General features: G+C 35.9%; 1 protein-coding gene across 2 annotated transcripts in view; it reads left to right on the plus strand.

The window, feature by feature from the left end:
• The window catches only part of SENP6 (SUMO specific peptidase 6), a 66,091-nt gene that overhangs the window by 17,274 nt on the left and 21,335 nt on the right, over positions 1-27,482 (plus strand). Inside the window, exons 2-9 of one of the 2 annotated variants that reach the window (XM_052678947.1) lie at positions 1,794-1,887; positions 6,723-6,786; positions 7,864-8,006; positions 12,520-12,621; positions 16,428-16,448; positions 21,670-21,740; positions 23,097-23,239; positions 26,437-26,824. In XM_052678947.1, the coding sequence (XP_052534907.1) occupies positions 1,794-1,887; positions 6,723-6,786; positions 7,864-8,006; positions 12,520-12,621; positions 16,428-16,448; positions 21,670-21,740; positions 23,097-23,239; positions 26,437-26,824 (1,026 nt within the window). The remainder of the gene's footprint in view (positions 1-1,793; positions 1,888-6,722; positions 6,787-7,863; positions 8,007-12,519; positions 12,622-16,427; positions 16,449-21,669; positions 21,741-23,096; positions 23,240-26,436; positions 26,825-27,482) is intronic. The other variant, XM_052678958.1, reaches the window with a different exon arrangement.

Raw genomic sequence — 27,482 nt, forward strand, 5'->3', positions numbered from 1 at the left:
GAAGAAAAAAGTTTGACAGTGAAGTGACAAAAGTATGTAGATGTTGCAAGCATTAGTTGGGTTAGTAGAATGGTTTGGTACTTCAAGGAAGTTCCAGGTGCTCATGATTTGTGCTATGTGCATTAAAAATTATGTATGAAATCAAATGTTGGCACACACCAAGTAATGCATCTGGATGAGAAATTGATAAGAAAATGATTTATCTAATTTTTTGTATGCAGTGATTGAATCTGAACTGGTTCTTACCAATCAAATGAAAGGTGGAAATTAACTGGTGCAGAAACATCAAAGCAGTTCTCCATAGCAGTGAAAATAGCATTTCCAGGCATATTATTTATTACAAAAAGAATAAATAGCAAAAGAGAAATACCACATTGCTTCTGTAGAAATTTATGGTGCATTAGTATCTTGAATATTACCTGCAGTAGTTTGGGTTTCCATTCTTCACCATCTCAAAAAGAAAACAGTAGAGCTCGAGGAAGTTCAGAGAGGAGGATTGAGGGTTATCTAAAAGTATGACACAGGAAAAATGAAAAGCTCAAGGTGTTTGTTTGTTTTCTGCCTGGGAAAAAGATGACTGCAAGAGCACAAGAGAGATGTATGTAATTGCGGTAGGAATGGATTACTGTCTTAGCCAGCATAAGAACCAGAGGAGAGCTGAGTGCTAAACAGAAGTAAAAGATGCCAGATTAAATCAGGATAAATAAAAAAGGAGATACTTATATAGTGAAAAGGCAGTGCTGTTTGCTGCAAAGTACTATTTCTTCTACAAAGTAATGTTGATTTAAAAAAAAAAAAAAGGAAAAAAGAAAAAAAGCTGTCGCTCATGAAAATATCATCTGTGGCTCAGGTGGTCCTTTGTAGGTGCAAATAGCTGGAAGCTGAGATTGAAAGTGCTAAATCTTGGTTTTTGCAGTGTTCGTACTTTTTTCTATACATATTTTGTTGATTATGATTCTTTCCTTTTCCTTGCAAAGCATGAGGTTGCATTCATTATTTCTGAATGTATTGTAAAATATGTAAAAACAGTAAGAAAAGATGCATTTAAACTGCACTCCAATCAAATCTGCTATAAAATTAGTTGTACAGAACTGGTGCGTGGCAGCTCTTAGTTGCAGTAATTGGGATCTGGGTGAACAACGCTTTACCTTAATGACTGCTGCCTCCATGTTCTGAATCTCCTTCACTTAGATAGCCGCATTCTACCTTATTAAAAAATCTCCATACTTTAGGATATTGGAGTAGATAAATTTGAGATCAGGTGTAGTGTGACTGTTCTCAGGAAATCCAAGTTTTCACTCATTTGTTTGATGCTAACCCTGAAATTTCAGTTAGCGGCAGACATTAATTCATGTCCTTGTCAGATGGCGGATTGAAAAAACATGGCATGTTGAAACTGTGCTTGGAATAGTTCAAAACTGTTACTTACATGTGGAGAAAAGAAACATGTATTTGGGTGTTAGACATTTAAGTAATAAATGTAAGGAGTCTTCATATCACAAAAGGAACTCTTAAATTTACAGGTAAAACAAAACCCTCACTTCATAATTTTTAGTAGCATGTTAACTTATTACAAATCAAGATGTTGACTGATTATTATTTGTATTTATTTAGGAAAGTTATTTGCTGCTGCATTACTGAACTTATTTGCTCAAGTGATAGTTAAACACTAATGTCAACAAAATAAAATGAATATATGGGGAAAATACATACACCTGGTTTACTCCTCTAGATTGTATTGATTAATAACTCCACTTGAAACCAAGACTTATCTTAACTTGTTCTCATTTCAGCTTTGGATAGATCACAGTCCAAGAGAGATGGAGGTTTTAAAAATAATTGGAGCTTTGATCATGCAGAAGAAAGTGAAGGAGATGCAGAGAAAGAGTAAGGATGCTTTTATCTAGGCTATTGAAAGTATAATTGTCTATTTACAAATAAATATTTTTTTGTAATTTATTAATAAGAAACATTATATAACGTCTTCAAAATTCCAGTGATGAAGAGAAAATTATCCTGGTAGAAATGCTTATTTTAACTAGTATTATGATATAGAAAGTGCATTATATTGTAAATTTAATTGTTGATATGGGATTCACAACATTTTGGGAAGTGTTGGGGCTGTCTTCAGAGCTACTGTAGAAGTCTGGAGAACTCAGACAGGAAATGCATTACGTGCAAACTGAGGAAACAGTCGTCAGAGCCTATACTGGTGATATCGTTCAGTACTTCACAGTTATGAGTAAGGTATTTAAAAAACTAAGCTTAAAAGATTTATTTTTTTTTTCCTCCCTTGTTTACCTCACAGTATAAATTTTTGTTCCCTTGTCATTTATTTCTTTACTTAGTATGTTTGCATTTTTCCAAAAAGTTAAATTCTGTCTGTATAGTTAGAATAAATCCTGTCCCTTTAACATTTTGTTGTTACTGGTATGCTTTCTCATTCAATAAGTATTCATTTCTAAAAAAATCTAATAATTTATTAAAAGAACAGCAAGTTCCATGTGTGAAGAATGTGTTTATTTCTTTTCTTAGATATTTGAAGTTTTAATCTGTAAGTTTAAAAAGCTGTAGTTCTGTCATGAGGAGAAGCTGAGTCCAGTGGTTAAGTACAAAAGTAATTCTTACATGGGTCTATAGTTTGACCTCTTTAATAACCTCAAGAGACTGCTATAGAGTAGTATTGTAGTAGGTAATACTCTGCTGAATATTATGTGCAGAAAGGAGGTAGGCAAACAGTCACATAACCACTTAGGCTGAAGCAGCAAGCTATACTAAAAAAAAATGTAAGAAATGTAGCATTTCAGTCATTCAGTCATTAATACAGGGGTTCATTTAATTGTGAGTTATAAGGTATGTCCAGAGAACTGTGTGAGAAGTTAAAAAGAATTTTTGAAAGGTTTTCAAACTAAAGACATTTTAGTTTTATAAAAGCAAACATGATTTCAAGTGCACAGTAATACATTTCAAGTGTGATGGCAGCGAATGCATATGCAGAGTTAGCATTTGCATTTTACTTGTCTTCAAAAATAGCTCTCATTTGTAAGTATCCCAGTTTCTTCTTGTAGTCATTTACTGCTGTTTTCCATCTCCAGTTGATATTGACTTAACACAAAATGAGATGTGCATAGAGTAGTAATGCTTTTTATTTAAAAAATGACATTTGAAAACCTGATTGTTGAACATATGTTTTATATAACGGCATTCCTGAATGATTTCTCAGTCCTTTAAAATGTTCTGTATGATAAAACAGTTTTCCTCTAGCCAGTATAGAAGTGCTGCTACTCAACATTAGTAGTTCTTTTTTATATCTGTGAATTATACAAAACCTTACTGGTAGTATAGGTAAAAGAGCATCTGAAAATCGCTTTCAACTGAAGATCCTGCCTTTTTTGGCCAGCCATCCTCTTACAAACAAACTTCAGGCAGCTCTACCTTTTAAACTGCCCAAGTATTTATTTTTGGTTAAAAACAAACTCTTTGATTGTTTTCTGCTTCTTTTTGTTTGTTTTATTTGTTTTGTGATTGGCATTATAAGCTTCACTTTGAGCAGTTTTGAATTTTGCGTTCCTGATATGTTTTTACTTCGTATAACATCTGTCAGTATTTTGTCAGAATCTTTAGGAAGCAGTTTGACATTAATTTGTCAGTTCTTTTTAAATAACCTTTCACACTTAGCAAAACATTTCAAAGATTGGCAACTTGAGTTCATATAATTGTGTCCAGAATAAAGCTTTGTTGTTCCCCCCAACCCCTGTCTTGACCATGCCAAGCAGTAATTCTTTGGATTCTTTTAATGTCCCTTGTATTGGTTATGCTAATGTTTACTGGCAGTGCTTTTAGCTTACTGCATATCTGTAAGGAAAAAGCTATAAATCTGAAACAAGCACCTAGATGTTTCTATTGCTTGTTGAAACCCTGGCATTTTAGCATCTGATCGTGTCACAGGTTTTTGCGGTGGTAATGACAGACATAAAGTTTATTTTGGACTAGCCCAAGAGTACCATTCCAATGCTTAGAACACAGATGTGATTTAAGAATTAAGAATGGGGTCTGTGCTGATATTGTTAGGTAGTACTCAGTGGCAGCTTTCATTCTTCACTGAGATCAACACAAAATATGGGGCTAAGGACTTCATACCGAAGCAATTTTTAGTATACGTGCAGTATTTAAAAGTGTACCATTTAACTTATTTGGAGAGTTACATGGGCTGTGTCGTCATGGTAAGATGTCAAGCAATGATCTCATATTCAGGAATACAAAACTTTTATAAAATGAAGAGGTTTTGGAAGAATAGGACCATCGCTCAAAACAGAATATATACATTTTTAAAATGCTGCTAGAGGTGATATTTCGTTTGGAGCTAAGTTAAAGAGAATGAAAATGGCGTTTGACGAGTTTCTTATCCCAAAGTAAATGCCTGCAGAACATCTTCACCCCACCTGAAACAACAGAAACTGTGATGATGTACTAGATTTGATCTAGTTAGAGTGTCAGTCAGGATGATAGCAGATCACTTGAAACTTCTGTTGCTTTATACTTGGAGATCACACAGAAGCAAAGAGGAATAGCCCGAGGCACCTGTGTATACTGGGGGCTGCACAGCTGGAGGGCAGCCTGGCAGAAACTAACCTGGGAATCCTAGTGGACACCAAGTTGTGCACGTGGAAAGCTAATGGCATCCTGGGCTGTGTTAGACAAAGCATTGTAGGTGTAGGGAGGTGATTCTTTCCCTCTACTCAGCGCTGCTCAGACCTCGGCAGTGTCCAGAAATACCTGAAGTGAGGTGCAAAGAGGATGGAGCCAGTATTTTTTTAGTGATGCTCAGGGATGGCCCAAAAGACAGCAGGCACAAACTGGAACACCGGAGGATCTGTCTAAATATAAGGAAGCACTTCTGTGCTGTGCAAATGACAAAGCGCTGGCCCAGGCTTCTCAGAGGCTGTGGAGTCTCCTCCTTGGTAATCTTCTGAAGCCTCTTGGATGCGTTCTGGGCACCCTGCTCTGGGTGTCCCTGCCTGGGCAGGGATTGGGCCAGGTGAACCCAGAGATTTCTGCCAACCTCAGCCGTTTTGTGATCCTACTGTTGATGAAAATATTGTTGTAGCTTATTGGCACAGCATCAAAGATCAACTTCTGATTCTCAGAATTGGAAGTAGAAGTATGTTCTATTAAACTGAGCTGCCTAATTGGCTACTGCATGATTCTTGATGGTTTTAAACATCAAAAAATGAGAAGCGATTAAAGAGGAGTAGAACATCTTTTTTTCTTTTCAGTTCCTAAATATTAGTGCATAATTTTGAATGACTTCTTGGAGTTCACCTAAATTACATAATTCTGATTTTTTTCTTAATTTTAGTAAAGGCTTAACTTTCGTTTATTATGAAGTATAATGTAGTTAGAAATGATTGTTCTAATGTGAAAATATTCATCTGTTGTTTCCTGGCTGAAAAGAGATCAAATATGAAGGCATAAGGGAGGACCGCTGAGGTTTCATTTTAGTAGCGTTGAAATGTTGTTGTGTGATATGTGAGAGTGCTGTCTGTTTTTTTTCCTCTGTCTGTATAAATTACATCTTTTAAGCAAGCGAGTGCAAGCATGTGATACGTGAGCAAATAGACATTACTCAGTTGCTGTGTATTCTGCTCTCTGAAGAAACAGCCTTTCTTTCTGTTACTGTTGCTTATACTTCGCATTCCTTAAAATCTAAAAATATTGGTTCTTTAAAAACATCCAATTCCAAATATTTTTCTAGCTATGTCATCTTAGTTGCATCAGAAGAGTTACTCTTGCTCAGTCTGATTTAAGGATTTTTTTTTTCCAATGTTCTTTTGCAGTTTGTTACCTTCTTTTGACACAGAGGCTAGAAATAGTCACTATGTACGTGATGGTCAGGACGTCATACCTGCAGCCAAGAATATTTCCCCTGTCTCCATCACTGTTTTTTGTCTTCATGACAAGCTGTAGATGTTCTTTGAGTCTTTTGACATATCTGCATCTAATCTTATGTGATTTCTGCCTGTCTGTTCTTAATTAGGAACCACTTGGATAAAAGTTGTTTTTTGTTGCAGCTGAGAGAGGAATAAATTTACCAGGGATGGTGTTGAACAGGTTGCTTCTCCTGGAAGCAAGAATTGTTAGCCTAATCTAGCTGCTCTCCATTGCAGTTTTTGAAGATTATGGATGCCGAATTACTAAAGGAACATTTTAATGAATGGATGAGTCAAATGGAATGTGCTATTTTTAGGAGGACATAATTTGACAGTAATTGCTATGTGATAATAATTTGTTACACAAGTTGTTCTCCTGAAGCATTGTGAAGTTTTCTGTTTTAAACCGTTCTGTTTATGAACAAAATAATGGTATATTTTCTAGATTAATACTTGACTCAAGGTTTATATAGAATGTTTCATGATGTCAATAAAATTACTATGACAGTAGTGAAGTTTCAATAGCATTCTCTGTTTTGAATTAGTAATGTCCTTTAAGTTTGCTATTCCGGAATTAGTTCAATGTAGGCTTCAAGTTTAAGTTCCCATAATATATCCTGATAATTATATTGCCCACTTTAATGTTCCTGCTGTTTTGGGCATGTATATGCATTTGTATTTAAAAGATAAGAGGAAAAAAAGAAGACCTTTGTGTGATTAAAATGTTTTGCTTATACTCTGTTGCTTTACAACATTTGTTTGTTTTTTTCTCCCACGCCTATCATCATCTAGTGAGGCAAATCTGCTCAGCATAGATGACAGTGATGGGCCCTTCGGTCCAAATGAAGAAAGAAAGGTAAGTACTGGGTTTATCTCATAGTGAAGAGGTATCTTCAGAGCTTGCTAGTTTTTAAAACAATGTTGCATAGACATTTGTCCATTGTTGCAAAGTGAAAGTTCGTGTTGATTCGGCAGCCAAGTTGATTCAACTTGTTTATCTGCATGCTTTTTGTTTCCTATTCAGCCTGGAGATCCTTAGTTGTTAGAGTGTTCTGAAAATAATAACATGAATAACGAATTTTAAGTTTAGATAATTTTCATTAGTGATTATTTTAATATCAAATTTCCAATTTTCTATGCATACATATGTATATACAGGCAGAACTCATGCTTTTTGTGTTTTTTGGAATAGCTTATTACTGCAGGGATGGTTCATAATGCTTTGAAAGTATCACTGTTTTATTTAGCAAGGCATCCCACTAGTTAAGAGCATTTTACTACATTTACAGAAAATGAATTATTTCAGACATTAGAGTTTATTTTACACTTCTTGGTTCTGTGAGACAGATGCAAATTTGAGAGTGATTGTATCCAATGACTTCCGTTGTCATTGGAATGGGAGACCTTCTGGAAAAGTCTTTTTGTTCTGTTTGTCTCACTGAATTTCAGTTTTCTTAAAACATGCCTTTCCCATTATTCTGCATCTGAAAAGTGACATATCTTGTATCTAAGGTGTGCATACAACTTTGGGGCCAGCATTCTAGATATGAAGCAGGTTAGCTTTGTTGTGTATATTTTTTCACGTTCATCTGAGAGGCATAAAGCTGTTTCACATGTAAAATATTTAATAAATAGTCTGTCTGGAAAAGAATAACTGGAGGACTTGTCGTAGAATTCTGTTCTCCAGGATGAAAAATTACATGGAGGAGAACTCTACAGTCAATCATATTTGTACAGTGAACTTCAGAAGAATTTCTAAGAAGTTAAAAACAAGACTTCCATTCAAATTGTCTTCTGGGTAGATTGTACATAAAATTTTGTCAAAGCGATCTGAAAATGAAGCCAAAGTAGTATTTCTATAAATATAATAAGTTTTGTTTTTACTTTTTATACAAGTATTGTATTGTAATGCACATGAATTCTGTTGTTACAGTCCTTTCGTTGTCGGCCTGGAGCTGTCGGCATCAGTGGTGATTCCATAAAAACATACGCGAGGCGAGGCAAAGCTGCAAGCTTGAGACCTTTTAAAGGGAATGCAATTGGCCTCAACATGATGGGAAATAGCAAGAAACTGAGGTACTGCATTGAGTTTTCTGTGTACTTAACTACTTAATCACTGATAAAAATTAATGGCAAGTGAAGACAACTTGTAGTATGATTACATTATCTTCTGTGCATATGAAGAAACTACACTGTTCTGCACTTCTGAACAAAGACAGAAGAGTAGATCATTTTTCTTCTGAAATCTTAGTAAAGCACACTAGTAAAACAGTGAAAAAGGTTAAAATAAAGTAAGAGCTTTTGCATTTGTTGGTGCTTTACCAGCGTTGTCTGAATGAACTATTGTTTTCCTCTATACAGTGCTGACAGAAGAGTATTTCTAATGTCTTATAAGACTGATCACTTAATTTAATGTGTAACAGAAAGTGATACATTCATATAATTCCTCTGGAAGAATTTCGTATTGCTAGATTACTCTTGGTGTGGTTACTTTTGCAGGAATGAATAGATCCTTATCCAGCTATAACTTTGCCAGTCATCAGATATTTAATGCCAATGTAATTATATGAGGAGTAGAGCATCAGTGGTTAGTGGGACTTACGACAGAGTCACTTCAGAAAGTAAATCCTACGTTTGTAGTGTGATGTGTGTGCTCTCCTGCTCTTCAGTCATTGAACCTGAGGTATAGGGAACAAATCCTGAATTCCCAGTCTGAACTGATCCTTTGGATTCTTACAGAAGAATAAATGCATGAATTACAGATACTTTCGGCAAAATAAAGGCTTTTTGTCTTAACGTTGTAACTATAACCTATTTACATATGTTAATCTGTCTTGTTGGAGTTCAGCAACATTGTGACAGCTTACACAATATCTTAACCAATTGTTATGCAAGTCCCTAATTTAGTTCTTCTGTAGCATGTGTATGGTCTTACATTCGTTTATTTTTTTTTTATCAAAGAAAATACAAATTAAGAAACAAAAAAAAAAACAATTATTAGGGATCCTGAAGTTTCTTCTGTAACTGAAATTAAAAAAATAAATGTATGTGGATAAATAGTTGCTGAAGTGCTCAGCATTTAATTCCAACATTCCGTTGTTTGTGTTGGATCTACCTTCCATTGACAGATACTACTATAAACCTAAAACCAGAAAATTTAGAAAACTCAACTAAAAAAAGTTAAATCTGTTGGACGTGTGTCACCTTACTGAAAGATCCCATCTTCTGTTTTGAAAGTCAGCAACCACCTTTTGCCTACTACTGAGCTGCACGAAGTTACATGGAAAGTATAAATATCCACCTTCTCCATAAGAAACAGTCATTAATGGATGAATTTATTGGGAAAGAAGGGATAGGAGTCGGCCGTTGTGACTGATGTAAACAATTGACTTTTGATTAACACTGGTATTACTGATCGTTGTCTGCTGACTCCTATTTGAATTTTGCAAAATCAGTTTGCTTGGAAATGTGAGTATACTGCAAGCCATTGCCTCAATTCAATACTGTAACTGTGATAGTGTTACGTCTTTTGTAATCCAACAAAATACTCAATAACTGAAGGTTTGTGATCCAGCTGCTGTGGTGAAGATTGAGTGATGTGTGAGCTTTGAGGGTGTATCATGAAAGGTGCTTACTAGTGATCAGGTCTGTGTTTGAATGACTGGACTAAAGAAAATTCCAAGGATTGGTAATGCAGTTAAGCTGCTAGATGAAGTTCAAGAAGATCAGATGCCTGAGAACCTTGTCTGCAGAGTAAGAATTGAAAACTTCATATTGGTGGTTTTCATTAAGATTACTGAGAGTGTGACTCAGTAATATTAGTATTAATGTCCGTTAGTATTTCCTAAAATTCAGGAAATGAGGGATAGGAAGATGGTAAGGATAGAAGGATGCAGAGCTAATGAGAAGAAATTTTCCTTAAGCAGCTCTACTTGCATGAAGGATATTTTAAACCAACCCACAGTTTTTACCTGTTGTTTGGTGTTGTACAACAAGGCACGTGTTTTAAACAAATTTAGTATCAAACCCTAATTTGGCTGCTTTTTTTTTTTTAAATTTGTTGTAAGATCTCATTTTGGATTGCTCATTTCTTTGCCAGTTTTTAATAACTTACATCAAAGGTTCTCATGATAAAAACCCTTAGATTTTCTTTTTGGTAATGTTTAGTTGAAGTTATTCAATGACCAGCAGAATTAATGTAGTCTGTAATAGTGTTCTGTGTTTCTGAAATGCTGTGCTCGGTTACTTCTAGATCTATCCCTTGTTGTCAGTGCAAGATTTCTCTGTGCTTTGACTTCTTAATCTGCGATGTTCCCAAGCTGGCAGGATCAGCTGATCTAATGTGATAGTGTAACCTGGTTTTCTTCAGAGCCTAGACTCTGAAGTGATGCGGTGTTGTCATTGTAGTCTAACTTTGAGATTTCTAGAACGTTTGTTCTTTGGACATACTTTCTGACAAGTTTCAATGTTCTGTGATTTTCTCGAAGCTGTGCTGAAGCTTGCAAAGGCAATTTCTGTTTGGTTGTGGCTGTGCTGCAACTTGCTACATTTCTGATGAAATTCTCTGATGATTCTGTCTGTACTGATTATGTTCTATTCTAAGACTAAGATCATAGAGCAGATAGTATTTTACAGCTGTCCTACACGGAAAGATATCTGACTCCATATGAAACGATTAAGTGTACCATCTAGAACAGTCTGCTTTGACTCAAATCTGATCACCCAGCAGACTGTGATGTTCTCTTCCAGTGCCTACAGGGAGTGTCTCACTACTGGAGTGTGAGGCACAAAGCAGAAGCACTGCTGAATGGCTCTATCTGCTGCGGAAACAGAAGACTGGAAGTCTCCAAATCATGATAGTTCGGCAAAGCTCAGATACAACAGATAAAATCATGAAACATAATGAATGTTTCAAGTTTTACTTGCTTGTTTTAAACCGTGCAAGTCTTTAGCATTTGAGAAGAAATTCCTGCGTTCTCCTTGTGTTTTCTCGTCTAGTATCTCTTCATAATGAAGAGAGATTCTGGAGAGAAACCTAAAGTCAGGGAGGATCTGAGAGATGGTCAAGTATTTAGAACAGGCTGCTGTCAGGATTATATTTCTCAGGTGAACTAAACTGAAGGTTGGCTGTAAATTGGTCTAGACAACGTGCAGTCTTGGCTTAGAGGTTTGTGGGAAAGTATTTATCTTTACTTCCATGATGATGATGATTCAATGTGATGTTTTACCATTTGGTTGGTTGAGGTAGGTCTTGTTCTGTTATATGCACAGTTCTGTTATGATCTGTGAGATTCTAACAGTCGCATTATGCTACAGTCATTCAGAAATGCTTGGAAAGCATCTAATTTTTCTTACGATATTTGGTATAAATAAAAAAAGCTAAAAATAAATTTAAAAAATTAAAATGAGGAGTTTCTTCTTTATCTTCATCTTTTGGGGGATAAAAAAGAAGGATTAGGAATTGATTTGCAGTTTTGTTGGAATATCTGGGCCTTACGATTTCCTGATTTTTTCATTACAAGATGAATAGAGGAAACGAATATTTGGCTGAATAATACTTCTGATAAATATTTTTAATCAATTGGAATGCTTTTTCATGTTCCTTTATTTAGTACAGTACTAATCCAGGTAATTTTACAACCTAAATCTAAGTTATGTTTCCATAATTTGAAGCAATTAATGTTATCAGCATGCAACCTGTTGCAAATTGCATGACTTTTTAAACATTTTAAATGCAATATTGTGTGTTCTGTAGTAGAAATGTACAGGTTAATAGTTGTCTTCACAGGACTATCGCATTACTCATTTATCAGACAGAAAATTGTTTCTTTGTATCTCCTTTTAAAAAAAATTATAAGAGGGAGGTGTCCCTTCAGAATTACCTGGTTTATGTAATAATGAGATTAAAGCCTTGAAAGGCTTTTAATAAAAGAGGAAAATTAAGAAATAGTAAAGAATATTGGGGAATATACTACTTCTGTGCAGAGCCCTGTCAGGATAGTTCAGCAGCGTCTGTTCTTTTTGAGCTGTGGTGCGTTGTTTCAGCTACCAGCCATCTTACTGCCACACATCTGCTGTGTTTGCTTTCCCTAAGGAGTAGTGATATCTGAGAACTTCCCAAACGTACAGTTCAGTCTGCTCATATGTTATGCAGTATAAATCTTCTTGATTGCATTAAATGCTTTGTCTTAGAAAAATGTGTAGATGGGAAAATTAAGTTAATTATAGATGCTTATGTCTCATTTCAAAAAGACAGTATTGGAGTGAGGAGATGGGCAAAGGAGAGCTGGTTCACAGGTGTTTTGAATAGTGATAAAATTTGATTTAAAAAAATGTTAACCTTCTCGGGGAAAAAGATGAGCATTCTTATCTGTCTGTTTTATTCTGCGATCTAATGCTTTTATGACTACTGAATATAAGCTGACAAATGACATTATTGATTCAGAAGTAATTTGTTGATTGTTTTTATGTGACTACTGTAAAAGTAGGGCAGCACAATTTTTAACTGTAAGTGCTGTAAAAACAAAAAGCAAACAAGAAAAACCCCAACAGAATCTTTTCTTAAACCGTTTTTTCTGTACTTTTGCAGTGAAAATGCTCAGAATGTGTCTTGTCCTGTAACTGTGGTACATGGTAGACGCTTTCACCATGCGCATGCACAGACAACAGGAGTAAAAACAGCAGCCCAAAGGTAGGACTAAGTGGATTTGTTTATCCAGGTGTTCCTGTTGTAGGAAGTTATTTCTGGTTTTGTACATAATTGTTTTCCTTATGCTGTGAAGTGTTTTAAGGAAACATGATTACATGGTGCATACTTGAGCGTGAACCTTGATCTCAATTAATGAAGCTTATTGTTTATAACTCATTGCATAACTTCTTAGAGATTACTGATGCTAAAGCATGCTGACAAACATTCAGTAGGAGAATACCTGATGAAAATACGTTGAGAAGATACTTTGAAATAGACATAGCATGCAGTAGAACTTAATGTAACTGGCAATGTGATAATCAAATAATATTTCAAAGAAAATTCTGGCTGTGTAAGGCCTACTTAACGATTAAGCAATAGATGTGATGGTCATGTCTTTAAATACAGTGTAAAATGTATAAACTGGTCCAGTTCACAGAAGTGAGATTTTACACTTATTAATATCTGTTGGAATAGATTATAGAAAACTACGGGATTTTACTCAACAATGTTGATTTAAACATTGTTATTTTGAAAACTCAGAGCGTACCACATTTTTAATAATATGAGTGTTTCGGACTTCTCATATGCAAACATCTTCACAAACATATGAGCTAACATAGGAGCATTAAGAAATTTTCTTCTAAAATTTGTCCATTCGAAGCCCCTTTTATGGGTTTTATGAATCTCCACTGACCTCAGCATTTTGTAAGCTCATTTTTCTGCCCTTTTTTTTTTTTTTTTTTCCTTTGTGTATGTGTGTAAATTTTTGGGGTCATGAAGATCATATGTGGGCATCGTCCTATTTTTTGTACCACTTCCCTCATTTTCACATCTGTCTTCAGAATAACAGAGACCATGTACAAATGTGAATGAGTGATGTGATCCAAGTGCAGAGGGTAATCTGGCACTGAGGAAGCAAAACAAGAATGGATTTTACATTTCGGTCTCTGAGAACATACACCATTGTTGCATCCTTCCATTTCTACCTACGCTGTGGCCTGTAAAGGGCAAACAGCACAGACACTTCCCTTTAGTTCTCAGTAGTAGCGGATGCAGCAGTAATGTCATGGCTTTTTTCTACTCCTTAACATCACTGTGAGGCAAGGGTCTCTGAAGAGGATTGGTAGAGTTTTTCCTGGAAATTAAATCAGAGGACAATGTTTATGTTGACAGTACGATTTAGACTGCACCACCTATGCTCTTGTTATATGCAGTCCTTTTTAGAACAGTTTTGTTCAACATCCTGTTGAGAAAAACATGAGGCATCTTTAAATGTTTATGCAGTTACCCTTCATTTATCCTTTTCTTCCTTTAAAAAAAAATAATTGAGGTATAAAAGCTAATCAGAATTACTTAAAGTGGATAGAAAACCGCATGAGAGAGCTCTTGTCCCTAACAACATTAGCGTACTGATTAAACTTCTGTTATGAAATGGTTTTTCAGAGCGACCTATGGAGATGGATTTGTCTTACCTGACATCCCTGAGGCACCATCAGTGTGTAGATTTCTGAGTAGTGCCTCTTTTTTCCTCTTTTGCAGTTGAAAGATGTTTGATGGCTTATTTGTTTGGGCCGTTGAATTCATTGCTTAAATTTAAAAGGGCTGAATCTGGCCAGAATGCCTTGATCTTAATCATGAGGGGATATTTGACTTGCCTACCTGCCTTTTTGCATCAATGAGAGATGTGTTGGTTTTTTAATAAGCTTTTAACATAATGTGGGAGGAAAAGAAAGTAGTGACTTTGTATGTGTGACATACAGAGAGAAAACTAACACGTAATATAAGCAAGTTGAATATCACATGAAGTAATTGGTAAAAATCATATTGGTTGTTTCTAAATGAATGTACTTCTGGCATTGTTATTTTACTTCATTTACATTAACTCCACATAATTAATGCTTATTGTTAAGAATGTTTTTGGTCTCTCAGAGGTGGGAAATAGTCATAAAAATTCTAAGTAATGTTTTGCAACTGGGGAATTGCAGATCAGTGTTATCCGACTGATTTGTATTTAGAATTTAAGGGTGAGCTTTCCAGAGGATTTTTAATTTCATTATCTTTTGCCAGTTGACTCGACTGACGACTCTTTGAATGCTTCTAAATCTATTTATGAGTTAGCAGATAGAAGAGGGGCTCATGCCATACCATTTTTCCCCTGAGGCAAGAGGTTCCTAATGTTGCTTAATCTGGAAGGTCTATATTTATGAGTTAGAAAATGGTAGTTATTAGAAAGAAATATGTGCAGAAAACGTAAACAGTTGTAAAATTCCAGACAAAGAAGAGATCAAGACAAAGAAAGTTGGTAGCGTGGAAACAGTTCTAAGGTGCTATTGTTTTCTTGTGTAAATTTACAGGTGTTGACAAAGTTTTGTTTCTAGATTTTTTTCCTGTATGTTGATCAATTTCGTTATGAAGAAAAAAAATTTAACAAACCTAACATATTGTTCTTAAATCTGTATTGAGTTACTGAATTGGTAAAATAAAAATAAGAACAAACTACTTCTGAGTAGGTTTTGTCTCTGGCACTGACATGACTGAATCGTACGGTTCCTTGAGTGGGGTCACATAGGGCATTCTAATTGTGAAACCCCACGGAGTTGAATTTGGAGCTTCTGTGATATGTGCTGTGTTTCTCATCTTTTTCTCTGACTTGATTGCACATGCATGTTAATTTAAATGCTAGCTGAATATCTGTTGCGCTGATATTTCAAATATGTGATTTCAATACAAAAAAAAGAGCATTTCAAAATAATATTTTGATAAATATTATTCATATTTTTTCCAGTGGAATCTTGGGATGAAATTGAACTTTATTCACTTCTGATGCAAGAGATTTTCAGATATAGCCTGGTGTTGTGGTTGGTTCAAACAGATGTTGCTTCATTTAATGGACTCATAGTTCTTTCTTACGCTGTTGACTGACTGTTCTCTAAGACTTGGCATTGGAAGAGCGTGCTATGTACAGCATGTCTAACCAGTCTTAATGCACGACTTGCATGGAGCAGTTTGTGGGGACACTGCTTGTACGATTCTGGGCTCTGCTGAGGATTGCCATCTCTTAATCGTTCTAAGATGCAAAATGGAGATATTTTTTTCAATGCATTATATTAATAGGGGATTTTAAAACAAGCAGGTGAGGCATTTAGTGTGATGACAGCGTGCAGTATATTTTTTCTGCAATCTTTCAGTTTCCTTATCACTTACCATTCTTTACAGTGCCTGTATTGTACTTGCAAACAGTTAATCCAAGCTACACATTTGCTGTGCCAAGAATATAAAGATACTGGAAAATGGCTACGTTTGGAGGTGGTTTGGATCTAACTGGATTCATAAACTCAGACGTGATCTACCCAAAAGTTTGTAAAGTCAACCTCTAGTTGTGATATTTTTAAGCCACTTAACTGCAGCATTTACTGATCCCATCTTCTCAAACATTAAGTGTTCAAATGGTTTTTTAATTCCTTTTACTCTCTTCCCAGAATACCAGGCATTCTACAGATTGTATGTGGGTTTTTTTTTCTTCAGAATTTGTTCAGAATTAAATTTTATACACTGAAAAGGGGGCAAGTAGCATTTAGCCTACTGACCTTTGCTTTCTGAGAAGTAATTCTTGTTTGTGCATTTATAGTTACTGTTGCAAAAATGCTGTGAATAATAATAATAATGCTCATTTGAAAGCTAGTGCAGTGAGTACAAGAAGCAGTGAAACTGTTACAGCTTACATCTAATAACTTTTCAATTTAGTGATGTGCAACACATGTGGGGCTTTGCATCTTATGTGTTTTTTTCTTTTTTCATATTTTAAGCAATCTGGACCGAAAGGAAAGGTAAGCTTGCTGTTGATGAAATGAGCATGGCAATGAGCATTAAGAAAATCAGCTGAATTAATATTGTATTAATGCTAATTAAAAAATAATCCAGTCAGTCATAACTATGTGAGGTATTTGTTTGCTTTGTTTTTTTTTTTCTTGATAAAAGATGATAATGAGACCACAAAAAGAACCTTTACATCCATCTCTGAACAATACCATGTTGCAGTGAACTTTGGGTATATTTCTGCTGGAAATCTGTGTTGGGGGAAGGGGAAGGGTATGGATATCCATATTTTTAAAAGAGATAAGTTTTAACTTTCTCTGGAGTTTCATTCTGAAGCCTTCTTAGAGTAACAAAGTTTGTGTAATAGAATGTTTCTGAGGCATATCTTAGTAGATTGTTTGACAGCTTAAACTCTTAGCTCTTATTTTTTCGTCTTGGTTTGAGTAGTATTAAAGGCTTTTATTGTATTACTGCATACGTTCTGCTAATAAAGCGTGTATGTGAAAGCAGTTAACTGAAGAAGTGTTAGCAAGAACAGATACACTGTAAGGCTTGTCGCATGTTTGTCAAACGCTCGACATCTCTTTTACTGCCTGTGGTTTTTCATTTAGCAGCATATTTTGTATTTCGTTTTGTTGGTAATAATCTATTCACTTCTATTTATTTATGTATCTGTATGTGGTTTTGACAGTATAAGCTTGATATCAGGTTTAATTGTTTAAAATGCATCCATGATGTTTAACCAGTAACAATATAAAACAAATCTATTTTAGATATGTTTTTTTTCAATTCACAGTTTTGTAGATTTATTTCAAATTTAGTAGTAAAACCAGGCATTTTTGTTTAACTACCTTTGTTATTAGTTAGAGAGTAACAAAGGAGTACTGACCAGTCAGCTTTAGCCCTCTTGCAAGGAATAGGATAGAGTAGTTCAGTTGGAAGGGACGTGCAAAGATCATCACATCCAACTTTCAAACAATTTCAAGGCTAATCAGAGTTAAAATGAATCATTAACAGTGTTATCCAAACGCCTCTTAATCATGGATGGGAGCAGGAAGTCAACCATCTCTTTAGGAAGCCTTGTTCTAGTTTATAGCTACTCTATCAGTGAAGTTTTTCCTAGTGTCTAATGAACCTGCTGTAACACAGATTTAAACCATTAAGATGTTTGGTCATCCCTTTTACTGGCCTGGCTTTGATTTCACGTACTTTTTCCCTGTTTTTCTTTGTTCTGTGTTTGTTATTGATTAACCATTTGGTCATTAATGCTTTTAATTTGGTACTCTATGCCCTAAGAAAACTAGAACTGAGTCGCATTCTGGTGATCTTAAATTTTCCCTTTGGAATCCCTGCTTGTTCCTTCTTTATTAGATACAATGTATAGATAGTCTGGCATTTTCAACTGTTTGATCCCTAAAGACTACTAGTTTGAGTTTCATTAACAGGATTTAACAGCAAAAAGGTATTTGTTTTGAAGTGCTTTATGCATTGTAATATTCTGTAATATTGTTTTCTTTTCTAAAACTATTGAAATTCTTTTCCAAATAGTCTTTTTAAGGATATATGAGTAGATGACTTATTCATCTTTTAAAGCATGTATTTCCATTCTGCATTATGTTTTTATGTTTATACACAAACACTATACACAGTTTGTTCACTGTGTTAAGTACTTCACTGTAGAATGTATCAATGGATCTGCCAATGTTCAAAATACAGCACATTTTTGTACTGAAGAAGTCTTTGTTTAGCAGTAAAAACTACGTGCTGATAGTAGTCCTTGCCTTTTTGTTTGTATGGGTTTCTTTGGTTGAGTTTGGGTTTTTTCTTCAGGAATTGACTGGATGGCCGCACTCACACTTGTGGTCAATGGCTTATGTCCAAGTGGAGACCATAATGAGTGGCATTCCTCAGGGATTGTTTTGGGACCAGTGCATTTTGGTCACAACAATCTCAGGCAACCCTACAGGCTTGGAGAGGAATGACTGGAAAGCTGTCTGATGGAAAGGGACCTTGGTGTACTGATGGACAGTGGGCTGAATGTGAGCCAGCAGTGTGCCCAGGTGGCCAAGAAGGCCAGTGGGATCCTGGCTTGTATCAGGAATGGTGTGGTGAGCAGGGCTAGGGAAGTCATCCTGCCCCTGTGCTCAGCATTGGTGAGGCCTCACCTCAGGTACTGTGTTCAGTTTTGGGCATCTCAGTACAGAAAGGACACCGAGGTGCTGGAGCAGGTCCAAAGAAGGGCAACAAGGCTTGTGAAGGGCTTGGAGAATATGGCCTATGAGGAGAGACTGACGGAACTGGGGCTGTTTACTCTGGGGAAGAGGAGGCTGTGGGAAGACCTTGTTGTTCTCTTCCAATATCTGAAAGGTGCTTACAGCGAAAGTGGGGTTGGTCTCTTCTCACGGATGACAGGTGACAGGACAAAGGGAAATGGCCTTCAGTTGCTCCAGGGTTATATATCAAGAAAAATTTCTTTACAGAAAGGATTTTTAAGTGCTGGAATAGGGTCCCTGAGGAGGTGGTTGAGTCACCATCCCTGGATGTGTTAAAAAAAAAACAACTGTTTGGATGTGGTGCTCAGGGACATGATTTAGTGGAGGGTAGAGTTTGAGTAGTATGGTTAGGTTGCAGTTAGACTTAATGATCTTTAAGGTCTTTTCCAACCTGAGCAATGCCATAATTCTGTGATCTTTGTAGGCAACACGGACAGTGAGATCAAGTGCATTCTCATTAAGTTTGCAGATGACACCAAGCTGAGTTGTGCAGTTAATGCAGTAGAGGGAAGGGATGTATCCAGGGAGACCTGGACAGGCTTGATAGGTGGGCCCAAGCCAACTACATGAAGTTCAGTAAAGCCAAGTGCAAGGTTCTGCATCTGGGGAATCAAAAGAAGTGTGACCAGCAGGTCTAGGGAGGTGATTCTGCCCCTCTACTCTGTTCTTGTGAGACCCCACCTGGAGAATGCGTCCAGTTCTGGGGCCCCAACACAGCAAGGACTTGTTGGAGCAAGTCCAGAGGAGGGTCACAAAGATGATCAGAGGGCTGGAGAACCTCCACTGTGAGTATGAACTGAGAGAGCTGGGGCTCTTCAGCCTAGGGAAGACTCTGAGGAGACCTTATAGTGGCCTTCCAGTACCTGAAGGGGGCCTGCAGGAAAGTTGGGGAGGGATTTTTATAGGGACAGACAGGTAGTGACAGGATGAGGGGAAATTGTTTTAAACTGGAAGAGGGTAGGTTTACACTAGGTATTAAGGAAGACTACTGTGAGGGTGGTGTGACACTGTATCAGGTTGCCTGGAGGTTGTGGATGCCCTGTCCCTGGAAGCATTCAGGGCCAGGCTGGATGGGACTTTGAGCAACCTGATCTAGTAGGAGTTGTCCCTACCTATAGCAGGGAAGGGGAGACAAACTAGATGATCTTAAAAAAGGTCCCTTCCAACCCAAACCGTTGTGTGATTCTAAGTGGAGAAAAGATAGTGGAGTTTTGAATAGCAGAAGAGACAGAAGCTGATGTATTAGCAGCCAACAGGGAAATGTCTGTGAAATGTCCATAGTGTTAAGGCACGTTACACTAGAGAAGTAACAGTAGTCCAGCTGAAGTCTTTCTGTGCCCAGTGCAGGAGTGCAGGTAGCTTGGGTAACAAACAGGATGAGTTGGAAGTCACTGTGTGCCTAGAGTACTGTGATCTAAACACTGTTAATGAAACTTGGTGGGATGTGCTTCACACAGCTGAAGCACTGCAGTCAGTCAGTAGCTGTACACTGTTAGGGAGATAGACAAGGAAGGAAGACTGGGACAGTTGCCCTCTCTGCAAAAAAATAGATAGGCTGCACAGAGCTATCTACAGAGTGAGGAGCAGGTTGAGAGCTTATGCGTAAAACTGAGGGTCCAAGCCAACAAAGGAAGCTTCATGGTTGGCATTTACTGTGTTCTCCCTAAATAAGGCAAACTTGTTAACAAAGTGTTCGTTCTTCAACTACAGCAGTTCTGTCCAAGCTGTGAGCTGCATACTGCCCTGGATGACTAGTAATATGGCCTCACAAGGATGTACAATTTTAATATTATTTTGTCATTTTTAACTATTTTTCATGAGTCAGTTATGCATAGCTTAACTGAGTGTGGACTGCGCAAGTGACATCAGAAAGCTGTGGAGAGGAGGGTGCAGTGCAGGCCTGTCTCCACCTCTCCTGCCTACCATACAAGTACACTTGAATCAAAACCCACGTGATAATTTCAAAGGTCCTGATAATTTGGTGCTTCAAGAGATTACGTACTGAAACAAATTAAGATTTGTTCCTAGTTCTGGTCTGTTTCAGCCGTAGATGATTTCTTTTATCAGGTGAACCCTCAAGATTTAATTGTGTTTGTTGAAGATGTTTTCTTTGCCTCCTTCACTGTTGATTTTTGTCCTTGCAATCACAGGAAGCATTATGTGATGCATGTGACCCATTTGCACAGCAGTGAATTAAGTAGGCTACTAGCAAGGCCTACTGTATTTCAGGTGTATGGCATCTTATGTTATAACATAACAGTAATCTACAGCTGTGGATGAGTGCATGAGCAGGGGAATGGCTGTCGTAAGTAGTAACTAAGGTGCTGTATTTGGAATCTTGATTTGACAGTAGGATAATTTGGCATGCTTGTTTGCAACTGAAATTTTTTTTCAGGAGAATCAGATTATAATGCTTTGTATGACTGAATAAAAATGTGATAGTATGCAAATTATACTGTCTAAAGTTCCCTTGTCAAATAGTTTGTCTACACAGTATTGTTTTCTTAAAGATGTAGAAATTATTTCTTCTATGCTATTTTTGGTTTTGGCTACAATTTTTGACATTGCACGTCTCTCCTGTTTTGCCTGTGTTTTTTCTACTTTATGCTGTGGAATCTAATATTAAAATAATAGTTGTTTTCCATTTTTAGCCTTTGAAGTACAATACATTATGAATATGGGGGAGGAGATATTTACATCAGTTCTTGAAGACTTTGGTCTGAAAGTGGGACTTCAACTACTGATTATTATCAATAAGGATTAGATCAGAAATACTCAAGGCCTTCACTGTAGCGGTTTCTAGCATTCTGATATCTATTTTTTAAGTTCTCTTGTAATTGTTACTTACTCATAACTTTCAGATGCAGTTCTGATTTTTCTTTTTTTTTCGTGAGTAATTGTGCCAGAATTATAATGGTGTCTCTCCAAAGAACAACTGTATGTGTAATTTATTTTCCAGAAAAGAATACCCTCCTCAGCTTCAGAAAGTAGAAGCAGACCACATTAGGTTACCACGGCCTCAAGGACTGGGTAAGTTATCTAGGAGTACTGGTGTTCTCTTTCCTTTTAAGCAGAATTATTTTTTTTAATCAGTACTTTAGGCAGATGTATTGCCAAACTTTGAGTAATCTTTAGCATATCTTCTTGTTGGTGCAAGTATGAAAAATGTTGCTCTTTTTGACAGATTTCTACAACCTGTTCCGTGATGTTTTAATGAACTTTAACAGCATTCTAATTTAGATGCAGATGAAATTGTATTTAGAACCAGAGAATTATTGGGTTTGAAACAGATGTCTGGAGATTATTGTCTTAACACCAAGCCCCCAACTTGTTCTTGAGTTACAGATGAGGAATTTGTGTAATACTTTTAGTATAAGCAAAATGTAGCGTGCTAAACCACACTTGGTAAGAAGTGCATTTATGCACTGAAAGAATAGGACAGCCCAGCATCAGCACTGCCCTGTATGTCGCCTAATATACGCTCTTATCTCATTGGTAGAGACCATCTATGGAGATAACCTCATGCAAGAGGGAAAATGTAATTTGGTTTGAGGGGTGGAAATTGTGAAATTGGAAAGAAAAAAAAAATAATAACAATAACAATCACCATGTTCTTTTCAGCTTTGTCAATACTGATATAGATAACTTGTGAACTAGCTTGACTCTCAGTATATGAATTGAGAAAGTATTCATATATAATATTAAAATTGTAGCCTTTTGAAAACTTCAGGATGGAAACAGGAATGAAACTAGTGAATCAGACTGGCTTTTTTACATTGCACTGAAATAAGACCCTTATAAACAAAATCTCGCTCTGTATGTTTTGGTTTGCAGTGAATTGTGGGCTTCTTTATTTCTGTACTCTCCTAGTGTTTAAATTAATACCCCAACATAAAACAAGCCATGGCAGTATAATTCATTGTATTTTGCTGAGTTTTGTGAGGAAGGAATAAATCCTAAATTGCACAGAATATTTTTGTTTATTCTAAATACATTCACCAGTGGTCTCTTTGTGAAAATTACCATCAGCATCATGTAGCAGTTCCTCATCACCTTTCAGCAGAAACTTGCTTCCAATTGTAGTGAATTTGCTGTATATTCTTGAGACCCAGGCTTCCTCCAAAGACATGATGCTATGAATTGTCCCCAAGAGACACAGAAATAATAGTAATAAAACAACATTCTCAGAATTATTTGGAGGAAATTTTTCTTACCTGCTCATGATAAGAATCATAAGACATTTATTTCCATGAGTTAAACAGTGTAGTTTTTGAATGTTTTAGAGTTGTTGTTAACATTAGAGTTTGTGAAGAAATAAGACCATAAAGTAAGCACATCTGAACAGACGTTTCTTGTTAACACGTTTGCATTTTTTTTTTCTCCTAGACAGTGTAATGGAAAACACAGAAGAGTCAGAGTCAGAATCTGAATCTGAAATTAAGAGAAAAGTGCAACAAAAACGTCACTGCAACTCATTTCAGTCTGACTTGTCACTATCTTCAGCAAAAAAAGGCTTGACTCAGTTGAAGGTGGGGTAGATTTAAAAAACAAACAAAAACCACGTAAACTTTAGTTTAATTTTCAGTCTTTATGCATATTTTAAAAACCAGTTTTGAAATAAGTCAGTACTCCAAACATCTGTAAGAGATAGGAGAAAGATTTAAACATTCTAAAAAATACATACATATAAAATATATATATATGGTGATAAAGATATTCAACTGTTGATGCTTATTATGAAATACATGTTTTCTGAGTTATACAACTGCTATACAGGAAATCAGAAGAACCTGTGTTTAAATTGATTCTTGTTTATTTTTATAAGCCAGGAACGGACAACTTTGGTTTGCTGTCTGTGAAGTAGAGCATTAATGTTTTGTTATTTGGCAGAATTCATTAAAAAAAGAAAAAAATAATTGGGTACTCAGTAAGTACAGCAGTATTACAAAGTTTCAAGAAGTTAAGATTTCTTTCTCAGTGAAACCAGCAGACATGCAAATGGCATTTTCTTGCCTAAATGCAGGCAGCCAGAATTTTTTCTGAATGTCAGATGCAAGTTGTCTTGGAAATTCTTCTTTCCATGATTCTTATTAGATTACTGTACAAGATTTGTAATGCACCTGTTCAGATCTTGCTGCCTATCAAAGTGGAATAACTTGGAAGGGGATCATGGTAAAAATTAAACAGATCTATGATTACTATATATAATCAGCTTTGTTTTCTCCTGTGTTTTAGTCACTCAGTCAACCTGTATTTCTTTATTGGAATGAAACACTTGACACTACTATTAGACATTTCAATTATATTACTGCTTAATTAACTAAATATATAATGTTACTGGATGTTTTGATTGGTGAGCTTTTCAACTACAGATGCATTGAACTTCACAATATTTAAATAAACACTCTATAAAATCAATATAACAAAACAGTTTAAAAAAAAAAAACACCACCACAAACCTTAAAAGACATTGATGCTTAGTTTATGTTCCTTTAAAGAAGTGAAACAGTCGTTACATGTTGTGTCTTGTCAGGTAAGGGACAAAAGCGGGAAAATCTTGTAGGTTGAAAATGTTAATAAATAAATAAATAAATAAAAATTAAATCTTGTCATGGCCTTGATAAAGCAGTGTAGTGAAGTTTCATTCAGAGGATCTAAAAAACGTCATCTTTTAATGTGTAGAGGGTTTTGGGTTTTTTTTTCGGTTTGTTTTTTTTTGTTTCAAGTTATGTGAATCAGCTCAGGAGAAGGGAGAGCAGCCTCATCGTTTGTGGATTTTGATCTTTGTAGGCTATCTTGCAGCAAATTCTGGGTCTAGCTGGAGGGCCGTATTCATGTAGAAGTGAAGTTTGCTTTCATACTATTCCTTCCTATTACAAAGCCATGGTAGTGAGCTCTAGAACCACTTGCCACACATGGGAAGAGCACACTAGAACTGTTCTAGATTAGAATCTTTGGGCTAAAACCACCAGACAGATTGTGCTTGTAAAAAGAATTTAGTAATTACATTGTTTGCTTTTTGCTGTTTATGTCTTGGAAGTGTGTAGAGTTGAGAACACTGAGTTCATAAATGGAAAGTTACTCCTTCTCAGACACAAGAGCTCTGTGCTTGTAGTAAATTTGTCAAATAGTAATCCTAAAAAGGGAATAGAGCCTATCTTTGTTTTCCACAATGCGTTACGAGAGATTAATAATGATGTGGCCTCACAAATTGTATCAAACAGGTTGATTTAAGTTAAACCCGTAATTCAGCAGGTGCCTAAATTTCATTTTACGTGAAGCTCGCAAGATATGTCCTTAACTTTGTTTCTTGTGCTGCCCAATGCCAGCAAGTGCAAGAAGTGTGGCACAAAGCCAGATTAACCTTTACTCCAATACCTCAGGGTTGATTAGAGGATCCTAGAGGATCCCCTATGATTGCTGTTTGTGGATATGCTTTTCTGCATGTAGGGCCTATTGTGTTAACTTGAGCCTTGGGTTTTGAGTAGGAGCATTACTTTTCAGCAATTTAACAGATACAGAGGAGGAGGTATTATAATAGACGTGTTAAGGAGAGAATTCTGTCGCTGTGAATTACAAGTTTGTGGATGAATATGGAAGTCAGAAAAAAATCTCACTGCAACTGATATTATTAGCAGAACTCTATTATTTTTAATGACAAACAATGCTTTTTTAAAGGTTTTGTAGGCTTTTAAGACATGTTTTATGCATCTGTCATGAACTTTTTCATGACTGTGCTTTTTCATGAACCATTCATTGCCAGAGTATCTAAATGAATGGAACCTTTGAAAAATTAAGGAGTGTTAATTGTGGTTTCATGACAAGGAATTGTAAACAACCAACTACTTTTCAGGCAAAATACAAATGGTTTTCATCTTCTTACAGCATAACAGGTTGCACTTTGTAGTTATTAAAAATTTACAGAAGTTTTATGAGATGGAGGATTTTGTTTCGTACATCCTTACTGAAAAAAAAGCTGAAATTTTGCAAAAATTTTATATGTTACAGACCTAGCTCAAAAGTTTATAATATTTGTTTTATGGATGCTTTAATATTCAAGTTACAACACATACATATGTGTAGAAAACATCTACTTAAGTAGTTATTAATCTTGAAATAGAGTCCAACTAAAAAAAAAGGAGTTTGCCCTTTTTAATCAGCCATGGGTACCCCTACTATCAGAATGTAGGCTCTCAAGCCATAGAAGAGAATTGGATCTAAACTTTTGTTTTGTGGTTGAGGTGGAGGTCTATATTTATTCTGTATTTTAAGGTCTTTCACATATAATTGGTAGCTTCTGTTGAATGTTTTCATGTCTGATCGAAATACTTTGATGTGCTTAGCAGTATTATTGTAAAAAGTAGATTCTGTAGCTCGGCACTGAGGCACAACACTGTTTTTCCCGTGACTTTACATATTGTCCCATCACTCAAATCACTCATATGTCTGCTGTGAATTTTGTATTTTTTTTTCTGTTATTTTTTGCTCAGATATGTGTAGCTTTGCTAAGCTGCAGAAAAATTTTTAAAACATTTTTTCATACTAGAAATCATCCTAAATGATAACATGTAACAAAATTTTAGTATTTGCTTTGTGCTTACTGTAATTGCTAACGCATCGTGGACAGTTTTCATCTTAATTAAGTGCAAAATTTGCAAGTAGTATCTTTGTTTTTTTCAGATCGTTCAGTTACCGGTTGGGGTTTGTTTTTTCTTTTCTCCTTTAGCTTTTGGAACCAATTGAGTACTCTACTGATTGCCCAAATTGTGGGCGGGCAAATGAAAACCAGACCAAATGTCGACATTGTGAAAATTTGCAAAGAGTCTCCAGACAAGCTGGAACATTAAGTGAATCTGTGGGACCTTTATCACGTTCTTCAATCCATCAGAACTCAGCGGGGCAAAAATCTTCAGGTACAGGGTTCAACACAAAGAAGTTTTATAGTTCTGCTGTTGGGAAGGGTCCAGCAGATATTCTACTGAGTAATGAAGTTGTAGGACATTCTCTGTTGCGACAGAATGGAAAAGTTGGTCTTCTAGCTGGGACAAAAAATGCTAAAATTACTGGAAACTTAAGACAGAGAAATACAAGACCATCAGAACTAAATGATCCAAGTAAGTACCATTTCATGAATACAGGGTATTATATACTGTATAATGAAGAAACGTTCCACACAAGCTTACTTGCTGACTTTGTATGGAGTTCTTTTTGTGGGATTGTTCTTGGAGAAAGAGGGACGTAACATACTTTTTTATGTCCTTTTCATACACTGAGGTATTCTCTGTGAAAGGTGAACACGGGGGAAAAAAAAAAAAAAAAAGTGTATATATATATATATATAACATATATATATGGTTTATATATATATGGTTTTTTTTTAAAGATGTAAATTTTACATTTTTTTTAAATGTATTCTTAGCAGAACTCATCTGTTCTCACAAAGGAAATACTTCTGATATTTTTTTTCCCCCATATTTTGTTCTGAGCTACACATCTGAATGCTACCTAGGTTTTCTCATTTATTTAAGTTTCATGCTTTCTAAAATCTTATTTTTTGTTGTTTTCACTGTGTGACTCAGAACAATAAGCAGATGGGAAATGGAATTTGGGAATCATGGCTCTTGTTCTACATTTAGTGTTGTAGGCCATGTTATGTTACTGATTTGAGCAACTTAAACTGACTAAAGGAGTTATGACTTTTTTCTTTGCATTGCCTATTTTACATAACCTTTTAAAAACTAAGCTTCCCAAAGGGAGGGTCTTAATGTTCAC

Source organism: Tympanuchus pallidicinctus, unplaced genomic scaffold (assembly GCF_026119805.1).
Source record: "Tympanuchus pallidicinctus isolate F22 unplaced genomic scaffold, pur_lepc_1.0 scaffold1, whole genome shotgun sequence".
Classification (NCBI taxonomy): Eukaryota; Metazoa; Chordata; class Aves; order Galliformes; family Phasianidae; genus Tympanuchus; species Tympanuchus pallidicinctus.